The sequence below is a fragment of the Sinocyclocheilus anshuiensis genome, unplaced genomic scaffold (assembly GCF_001515605.1).
Source record: "Sinocyclocheilus anshuiensis isolate Anshui unplaced genomic scaffold, SAMN03320099.WGS_v1.1 scaffold1128, whole genome shotgun sequence".
NCBI classification, from domain to species: domain Eukaryota; kingdom Metazoa; phylum Chordata; class Actinopteri; order Cypriniformes; family Cyprinidae; genus Sinocyclocheilus; species Sinocyclocheilus anshuiensis.
The window spans coordinates 99303-109993 of NW_015551066.1; the positions used below are offsets into that span (position 1 = coordinate 99303).

The window sequence follows — 10691 nt, forward strand, 5'->3', positions numbered from 1 at the left end:
GTGAGAGTGTGTGAGTGTGTGTGAGTGAGAGTGTGTGAGTGTGTGTATGTGTGTGTGAGTGAGTGTGTGAGTGTGTGTATGTGTGTGTGTGTGTGTGTGTGTGTGTGTGTGAGTGTGTGTGTGGTGGGGGGGTCCTCTCCTCTAACTGCATGAATCTGTCTCATATAAATATGACTCATCTTCACTAATAAACTTGAGAATGTTCTGGTATAGTTCACTGCCTGATCATTCATTCTCTCGGGATCCTGCGCTGCTGCTGCTGCTTTACACCACAGGCTTTGACTCTAGGCTTCACAGCTGATGACTGATAGCACTGGGACCACAAATAGTCTACCTAAAATGTATCTATAAAAAATTATACTGTAATTCTTCAAAAAAAAAAGCAGCTTTTTTAATTGTTTCCAACCTTGCAAAAGCTATGTTGCGGCATCAGAATGAGTTCATTTGAACATATGTATTCTCTGTAATGAATTGATAAAGCAACATTTAAGCTCCTTGCACACTGAGTCCGAAATTTCTGTATGCGTTTTTTCATTTTTTTCGTATTCGCCTTTATTGTCAAAATGCTTGCTACGGATGTGAAAACACAGAAAATCGAACCTGATCCGAATTTTTTTATGATGGACAAAACTTTCGGAGGCAGTGTGTAAGCATGATTGACACAACGTGAGGTCGTATTTATTTTTTAACGTGCGAAAATTTCGGACGAGAATTTCGGACTCAGTGTGCAAAGACCTTTATTCTCACAGAATCTTCTGTTTCCCTCAGAATTACATTTTGATAACGGCGTTTCATGTTGACTAACTGAAGTCTAACAACTGTTGGTGACTAAATCCACTTGTTGAGTCGTCACCGTGAATACTGATAGTGAATACTGTTTCCATTGTTAATTGAGAACAGCCATTTATGACCGTATTTATTTATTTACAGCACATGTTTAGGCTAATCTTTTAAAAACTCAATGTGTACACAAGAGTATCGAGGCTCACAGCGTCTCAGACACTATTATACAATACAATACATTGTCTCAGACAATATTTTAACAATTCATAAAAAATTAATCACTTTCTGGTCAACTGAGATTTCACTATAAAGCTAAAGCTGAGCTAATCTAACCCTAATTCTAAAAGAAACCTTTTTAGATTTTCAGATAAACATAATTTAGTATTTTTAATTTTAAAAATATTATATATATATATATATATATATATATATATACATACCGCTGTCCTGACACACAACGTCAAGTCAAGTCACCATTATTTATATAGCGCTTTTTACAATGCAGATTGTGTCAAAGCAGCTTTACAGTATTAACAGGGAAATAGTGTGTCGAAATAATGTGCCATTCTCCTCTGGCCAGACAAAACCAGCAGTTTAATTCCAGGCTGCAACAAAGTCAGATTGTGCAGAGGACTCAACTGGTTCCTGTGGTCTTGTCCCGGTGGCCGTCTAGGAGACAAGGTCTTCACTGGGGATCTGTCTCTGGGTCTCATCTAGTTGTCCTGATCTCCGCTGATATTCAGGGCTGTAGAAGTCCTCTCTAGGTGCTGATCCACCGTCTAGGCTGGATACGTACTGGATCCGGGTGACTGCAGTGACCATCTGATCTGGATACAGACTGGATCTGGTGGCTACTTTCCTTAATCTTCCTTAAACGTAAAGGAGCAACTGTATCTAAAGTGCTAGAAAAGAGAGTCCATAGTTTCTGTTACATCATCAAGTTGTTCTGAGCTATTGGATATGCTGAGGATTTGAGATAAGTCAGGAAGATTATTTACAAAGCAGTCTTTTGTGGTAGAAGTGATGGTTCTACTACCATATTTGTATAAGGAGTTGAATTTGCAGCTTTAGCTATATGGAGTAGCCTATACACAAGACTAGATAATGATCTGAGATATCACTCTGCTGCAGAATTTCAATGCCATTAACATCAATTCCATGTGACTATTAAATCTAGAGTATGATTTCGACAATGAGTAGGTCCTGACATGTGTTGTCAAACCCCAATAGAGTACAGAATGTCTAAATGCTGGTCTAAAAGTCAGGTTTCACTATCATTGTGAGGACATTTGGACACACATACAATCACACCCACAGACCGACACACACACACGTTTACTTAGCTATCTAAATGGGGACATTACATAGACTTTCTATTGTTTTTATATACGTACAGATAGTTATACATTTTCTGACCTAACCGTACCCCTTACAGAAAACTTTCTGTATTTTTACAATTTCAAAAAAACTTTGTTTACTTTATTTTTATACCCGTTTTACAAATGAGGACGTCGCCAAAGAGAGATTTTTTGAGTTTTTTTTTAGGTTAGCTCACTTTTGGGTACTCACACACACACACACACACACTCAAACACACACTCTGTGCTGAATCAGCCACTCTCAATAATGAGGATAATGACTGTGCAGGAGAGCGTCCTACAGCAGACAGAAACGCACACTCTCACACCTCACAGTTTTTATGGTTTATTTATGATCAAAGATCATTTATTGATGTCAGCATATATTGTGTGATCATGTCTTCATGTTCTGTGTTTTTCCACTCATGATCTGTCAATCACACTGTCTTGTGTTTCTCTCTCTCCTGTTTTGTCCGGTCTGGTCTGGTCTGGTCTCAGCGGTGTCGGTGTGTGAGGCCGTGCAGGTCTCTGTCCGTGACGAGAGGCGCTTTGCGATGCTCTTCCAGTCGGTGGTTCTGCCGTGTCATTACACCAGTGTCTCCTCTCAGACTCCAGTCATTCAGTGGTGGTACAAGTCTTACTGCCGCGATCGAAGCCGTGATGCCTTCCGCTTCCCCGACACGCTGGCGGTCCACGGCTCCGAGCTCGGCTCCTCCGTTCACCTGGACTGCGGGGACAGCGGCCGGACAGTGCGCATCGTGGCATCTGGACAGGGCTCGTCCATCACCCTCGCGGAGCACTACAAGGGCCGGGACATTTCCATCATCAACAGTGAGTCGCAGCTCCACCAGAAATCAGTGTTTACTGTAGGGCTGCAACAAACGATTATTTTGATAATCGATTAATCTACCGATTATTAGAATGGTTAATCAGCTGCTTGTCGATTATTTCACTGATTAATCAGTAGATTTTGATTGATTTTTCAGCTTTTGCAATTAGTTCAAATATTGAGTTATACATATTCTAACAAATAAATAAAGGTAATCACTTCAGCTTTTGAAAATCATAATATGTAATTACAGATATACAGTTAATTAATACAAATAAATATATTTGGCACACAAAATGAGCCATTTAATTAGCGATAAGAAAAAATAAGTGAATGACACATCATTCTGCCTAATATCTCCTTTTGTAAGTCATAGTGATAAGAAACAAAATAAAGATTTAAAAATTCATCTATTGCATAAAGTACTATATAAATAAATGTGACGTGACTGGACTTTACTGGCGTACCGAAATGCAGAGCTCATGCAAACATCCACATCGCTGTAATCAGATTAGGGTTGGGAATCGAAAATCAATTCCAATTCCAGAATCTGATACTTCGTTTGTTCGTTTATTTAAGAGATTCATTCAAAAACACTGATTCATCCAGTAATGAAACGAGTAAATCTTGAGTGAGTCATTGAATCATTCCATTCATTAATTCCATGAGATTTTGTTTGCTTGTCTAATAATTGTGAGAGAACTACCTCCATTTGAAAAAAAAAAATCTCATTGTATTCAGAATCATGCGGCTCTATTTTGCACACAAACAGCTCTTAAAGGGTTAGTTCACCCCAAAATGAAAATTCTGTCATTAATTACTCACCCTCATGTTGTTCCAAACCCGTAAGATCTTCATTCATCTTTGGAACACAAATTAAGATATTTTTGATGGAATCTGAGAGCTCTCTGACCCTCCATAGACAGCAACGCAACTGTAATGTTCCCAGACAGAAACGTAGTAAGGACATCGATAAAACAGTCCATGTGACATCAGTGGCTCAACTTCAGTTTTGCGAAGCTACAAGATACATTTTGTGCACAGAAAACAAAAATAACAATTTATTTAACAATTCTTCTCCCTCGAGTTGCGTCCTCTGCTTTTTTTTTTTTACCACATTGGAATCGAAACTGGGAATCAATAAGAATCAATAATATGTCAATGTAATTGATAAACAGAATCGGAATCGGAATAGATAAAATTCAAACGATACCCAACCCTAAATCAGATGCTTTCTTAACTGCTGCTTTCACACCACTGTCAGTTTTTGTTGTGTTTATTTCAATATTAAGAGGAAAGCGCGCTATATATTTACATATTCATCCAAACGCCGTTCGGCTGCTTTTGCTCTGAAGCACTGTCTTCTTCTCTTGAATTGCATCCAGGAGGGCTGAATTACAGTCTTGTGCTACAGCGCCACACTGGTCAAACCGCATTACTGCAGGCTCCTACATTAGGTCATATGAGATCAAACGACTACTCGACAACAAAAATATATGTCGGCAGTTTCGACTAATTGTTTCAGCCCTAGTTTACTCGCAGTCATGCCGATCCAAACCTGCTTGAGTTTTTGTCTTCTGTGGACTGGAGACGTTCGTGATAAGGACTGGGGCTGCTGAGCTCTGTGAAGCTACATGAAACATCATAACAGAACTGAAGTCACGATTTATGCGAGGAACAGATCAGATATCAGTCGAGTTATGCCACGTCAGCACCGATCTAGCATCAGACGTTGCTCTTGTGTGTCTCATCAAACATGCAACTGAAATTTGAATAAATACTTACATTTGAGTCTGTTCCTCACACAAAGCATCTTCAGAAAACATCAAATATCATTTGTTGATGATTGTTGATAGTGAAAGGGAAATGTAGGTCAGATGTGAAGTGTTTATGTTGTAAGTACAGATGCATTTTAAGATCTACTCATGAGAAAAGATTCACAGTAAGAATCAGAAGCTGCAAACACACTAGTGTAAGTACTGTTTTGTTGAGTAAAACATTGAAGGAAGCTTTAGAGTTTGAATAGAAGTGCGAGACAGGAGCTCAAGATTGATAACATGGCAACACATTTACCCAGCATTCATTCATTCATTCAGAGCTGAAATACTGCTTCACATGTACTGATTACAACAAGGGGGAAGATTTTTGTGCATCTCCCAGGAGTCACACACACACACACACACACACACACACACACACACACACACAGTGATTCTCGCGAGTGATTTAGAGTCTAACTCTAAGTGTTTGTGTCTGAGGCATCATGGGAACGACAGGTTGATGTTGGAGGTTCGAGGGATCTCTCCACTTTTCAGTGTTCATCCGTTGGCTTGTGTTTAAACTGACGTGAATGATGTTACTCTGTCATTCTCTGCCCACCAACAAACACGTTGCATTTAGACACTTTATGCAAATGCTTACTGGCACAAAACAAATTAGGTTTTTTACCAGATTCACACCCATGACTTTGCTGTTGCTAGCGTCATGCTCTGGTGTTTGAGCGAGAGCTGATATTAACACGCAGATGAATGTAATTCCTCAGATTGGACAGTGTTACGCACACAGACGGCTGTAGAAACACAACCAAACCCATTAGCCATGAAGCGTCTGAGCTGAGCATGAGATAATGATGGCCTGGATCAGATCTGATGCGGCTCTGCTGTGTGTGTCCCTCCTGACAGGAAGTGCTGCTCATTGTACCGACAGTTTCCTGTTCCTGAAATTAGTCCGTTTACTCACTCCAGCGGCCGCAGGAACAATAATATCCCTCCTTCCTCTGACACAGTACAATTCATACACATTAAAAATGTGTTTGATCTGAAAGTGTCCACATCGTTATTGTAGTGGTGGGATGAGCTTCTCGTTAATCATCATCACTGTACATTTTAGTCTTTTATTTAAAGAGAGTTGTTCTAGTTTATCATGTCACCAGCTTTACATGTATAGGATGTTAATTATTGGATATAATTTTACAGTTAAGATGAGTTATTTTATTTACAACTGTCTGTTGTGAACATGTGAAATGTTTGTCTTTGTTAACTCTGGATTGACCAATCTGTCTGTCTGTCTGTCTCTTTCTTTCTTTCTGTCTGTCTCTCTGTCTGTCTGTCTCTTTCTTTCTTTCTGTCTGTCTGTCTCTTTCTTTCTTTCTGTCGTCTGTCTCTCTGTCTGTCTGTCTCTTTCTTTCTGTCTGTCTCTTTCTTTCTGTCTGTCTGTCTGTCTCTTTCTTTCTTTCTGTCTGTCTCTTTCTTTCTGTCTTTCTGTCTCTTTCTTTCTTTCTTTCTGTCTGTCTGTCTGTCTCTTTCTTTCTTTCTGTCTGTCTGTCTCTTTCTTTCTTTCTGTCTGTCTGTCTCTTTCTTTCTTTCTGTCTGTCTGTCTCTTTCTTTCTTTCTGTCTGTCTGTCTCTTTCTTTCTTTCTGTCTGTCTGTCTCTTTCTTTCTTTCTGTCTGTCTGTCTCTTTCTTTCTTTCTGTCTGTCTGTCTCTTTCTTTCTTTCTGTCTGTCTGTCTCTTTCTTTCTTTCTGTCTGTCTGTCTCTTTTCTCTTTCTTTCTTTCTTTCTTCCTGTCTGTCTGTCTGTCTCTTTCTTTCTGTCTGTCTGCCTCTTTGTCTCTCTGTCTGTCTGCCTCTTTGTCTGTCTCTCTGTCTGTCTGTCTCTTTCTTTCTTTCTGTCTGTCTGTCTCTCTGTCTGTCTGCCTCTTTCTTTCTTTCTCTCTTTGTCTGTCTGTCTGTCTCTTTGCCTGTGCGTCCGTCTGTCTCTTTGCCTGTCTGTCTCTTTGTTTGTCTTTCTGTCTCTTTCTGTCTGTCTCTCTGTCTGTGTTTGTCTCTCTCTGTGTGTGTGTGTGTGTGTGTGTGTGTGTCTCTGTCTGTCTGTCTCTGTGTCTGTTTGTCTCTCTCTGTCTGTCTGTCTCTCCGCCTGTCTCTCTGTCTGCCAGAGGCAGATCTGCGCATCGGTGAGCTGCAGTGGGGTGACGGTGGTGTTTACTACTGTAAGGTGGTGATCTCTGATGATCTGGAGGGACAGAATGAAGCGCATGTGGAGCTGCTGGTGTTGGGTGAGCACAACACTCACAGGAAACACACACACTCACAACAGGAAATGAGTGACCGGACTCTGGGATTTTCTCCCTAAACCAGTTCAAATTAACCCTGTCCTGTAGCCCATGTAGACCATGCTGATAGTTTACACAACAGTGAATCAAATACTAACCCTAATCAAACTCTAACTTTAGTGTAGCATCCTGAACTTTTCCTGACTGGTGACCAATGAAATTGTATGCAGGGTTTGTGCTGATCGAAATCACGCATGCAGACAGACATGTTTAGAATCACGGTCAGACTTTGTTTGCTTTTCATCAACCGCTGATGGTGAAATGTAAATTCTGTGATGTTTAATTGTTGTATTCGTGTACGTCTGCGGTTAGAGACCAGCAGTATTAGTAAGAATGAGTATTTCATTATGTTTGACCGTCTTGATCATAAAATGCTCCTGAAAATCTGAAATGGCTTTGATATCTAAAGTGTCTCTGGAGTCTCTGTGCTTCCCTCAAACGGCTCTATTGTGTCGTGGGAATGAGAGCGATCTGCACTCACCGCTGTCTCTGACAGTGTGAAATATAGAGCGACTTGAAAAGGTCTGACTGACCATCTGAAGAACTGAAACGCAGTCATGATTTATGCCGGTTTGTGACCCGTCCGTTCACTGCTCTGTGTGGGTTTTTCTCTTTTCAGAGCAGATGCTTAGATGTTCAGAAGCTGGAGAGGCTCAGCTGAGACTTTTTGACATTGTGGGTGCTGCCTGCGGTCCCCACGAGGGAAAAAAATTCTTGTAAAAAGATGATGAATAGTAATTGATGTTTATCTGAAAGTGTAAGAATGCAAACAGGTTTTCTGTAAGGGGTAGGTTTAGGGTTAGGGGATAGAAAATATAATTTGGTCAGTACAAAAGTAATAGAAGTCTATGGAAAGTCCCCACAATTCATAGAAACAAACGTGTGTGTGTGAGAGTGTGTGAGTGTGTGAGTGTGTGTGTGTGTGTGTGTGCCAGCTGACCACACAAAGAGCAGGATGATCTAGTGCTGGATGTGCTGCCATGGCAACAGTGAGGCTTTCTGTGTCCAGCTGTGCAGTGTGAGGTAAAGACTCATTGTACGGAACTGAATGCATGCAGAAGTCAAATAAAGAATGGACACGTGACGCCAGGGCATGAGTAATTTACCCTTCATTTCGAGTGCAGGAGTTTGTCCCAGTAATTTGCTTACAGACTGAATCTTTTCTGACGTAATGAAGCCGAACTGACCTGAACTCTTTCAGAAGTGAGCTGAATTACAATGAGAGATGTCAGTCAAGAAAGGCAGCAGTAAATATGACATTATTCATGACCATCACGCACTTTATATTCCAGCTTTCTCATTACAGTCGTTTGAAAAAATTCTCATTGTCATTACTGGAACACGGCATCAGTTAAATGAAGTACTGCGATACATGCTAAACCATGCAAATGATATCCTGCTTTTAATGCAATAAAAATGTATTTTTTATATCAAGGAGTTTAGATGTGCTTAATTGTCAAAATAATGCACATTCTCAACACCTCACAACCGAAGAACATCTAAAACCAGTGAGATATCAGTCCTGACGAATGACCTGCATGAGACCTGTAGGATTTTCTTTCTTCTGTGGAACACAAATTATGATATTTTGTTTTTTCCATGCAGTGAGAGTCAGGGGGCTCCGGTGACAGATCCCGGAAGCAGACAGAATTCCAGAAGGAATGTGCTTTAAGCCTCTGAGCGGCACGGGAGCTGCTTTCCTGTTTGTGTGTTCAGAGTACAGTAGAAGCTCAGCGAACATCTAGTGATGGTACAGCGCAGAGTAGAGAATGTGGGTCAGAACAGCAGAGTGTGCAGATGAAACATTACTGACTGTAATTTTGACAGGTCGAGAGGAAAGTCAGCTATAGCTGAAGGAAAGGGTTTTGGATTTTTAAAGGATTAATAGTTTTACCAGGGTGAAGAAAATGAAGTGACATGTTACAACTAAACCAAAACTCTTTGTCTGGCTGTCGCTTACTGTATGTTTTAAACAGACTCTGCTCAGGATCTTCTCTCTCTCTGCATGAACGCATCTCCATCTGCAGCACATGATGCATCTTTCTCTGCTCACTCAGCTGTCGCTCTGCTTCACCTCGATCTGTCTGTCTGTCTCTCCAGGTCAGACAGGTTTGGCCGATGATCTTCTGCCTGGGCTTAATGTGGAGATTGTTCCAGGTATGAGCTTTCAAACGCACCAGTCTCTGTCTTCTCCTCACTTCCTGCTCTCTAACACTTTAATTCCCCTGTGATGTCATTTCCTGGTAATCACAGTAACAGACACCAGTCAAACCCGCTGATCAATCACTGTAACTGATGTCTCGTGTGATAACATCTGAATGACTGCAGTGCTTTTTGCAGTGGGTTTGACTCCAAACACAGGAAGTCTAACGAGAGAGATTACTAATGAGTTATGAATACGGCAGCTGATTCACCGTTACATCGGTTAGATGAAGATCTTCTGCCATCATCGCTCCGACACTCTGTAAAGCGCACTGCTTTCACAGGAACACAAAATCAAGGTGTTTCTATAAGAATCTCACAGTCTCAGTGCTGCTGGTGGCACAGTGGTTCATGTTGCATTTTATGTAACTGATTGAAATAGAATATTGTTTATACTTGTATTTATTTAGAGAAATATTAAGCCAGGTTTGTGCTTTATTATTCATGAATGTGTTGTTGCTCGTGTGCTGAAACATTCACTGACAAATCTGTCATTCTCCTCAGAGACACTGTCAAGACCATTTGAGTGTTTGTATGTCATTAAGCTTTACAATGTGTGTGTGCGTGTATGTGTTTGGCCATAATGAGGAAACAAGCTTATAAATCACAGAATGAAGTGTTTTGAGAATCTAGAAATGCCTGTAGTCTTGTGTGAGGGTTAGGGTTAGGTGTAGGGCTAGAGTAAGACGATAGAAGATACAGTTTGTACAGTAGAAAAACCATTACATCTATGGAGAGTCCCCATTAAGCATGCAAACCCTGTGTGTGTGTGTGTGTGTGTGAGTGTGTGTGAGAGTGTGAGTGTGAGAGAGAGAGAGTGTGTGTGTGTGTGAGTGTGAGAGAGAGAGAGTGTGTGTGTGTGTGAGTGTGAGAGAGAGAGAGTGTGTGTGTGTGTGAGTGTGAGAGAGAGAGAGTGTGTGTGTGTGTGAGTGTGAGAGAGAGAGAGTGTGTGTGTGTGTGAGTGTGAGAGAGAGAGAGTGTGTGTGTGTGTGAGTGTGAGAGAGAGAGAGTGTGTGTGTGTGTGAGTGTGAGAGAGAGAGAGTGTGTGTGTGTGTGAGTGTGAGAGAGAGAGAGTGTGTGTGTGTGTGAGTGTGAGAGAGAGAGAGTGTGTGTGTGTGTGAGTGTGAGAGAGAGAGAGTGTGTGTGTGTGTGAGTGTGAGAGAGTGTGTGTGTGTGTGTGTGAGAGTGTGAGTGTGAGAGTGTGAGTGTGAGTGAGAGAGAGTGTGAGTGTGAGTGTGAGTGAGTGTGTGTGAGAGAGAGAGTGAGTGTGAGTGTGAGTGTGTGTGAGTGTGAGAGTGTGAGTGTGTGAGAATGTGTGTGTGAGAGTGAGTGAGTGGGAGTGAGTGAGTGAGTGAGTGTGTGTGTGGGAGGGGGGGGGTGAGTGTGAGAGTGAGTGAGTGTGAGAGTGAG

At 41.3% G+C, this 10691-nt stretch overlaps 1 protein-coding gene across 3 annotated transcripts in view; it reads left to right on the forward strand.

The window, feature by feature from the left end:
- Positions 1 to 10691, forward strand: part of ildr2 (immunoglobulin like domain containing receptor 2) — a 20443-nt gene that overhangs the window by 1209 nt on the left and 8543 nt on the right. Inside the window, exons 2-4 of one of the 3 annotated variants that reach the window (XM_016451992.1) lie at positions 2640 to 2972; positions 6903 to 7022; positions 9180 to 9236. In XM_016451992.1, coding sequence (XP_016307478.1) covers positions 2640 to 2972; positions 6903 to 7022; positions 9180 to 9236 — 510 coding nt within the window. The remainder of the gene's footprint in view (positions 1 to 2639; positions 2973 to 6902; positions 7023 to 9179; positions 9237 to 10691) is intronic. The other 2 variants (XM_016451993.1, XM_016451994.1) reach the window with 2 other exon arrangements.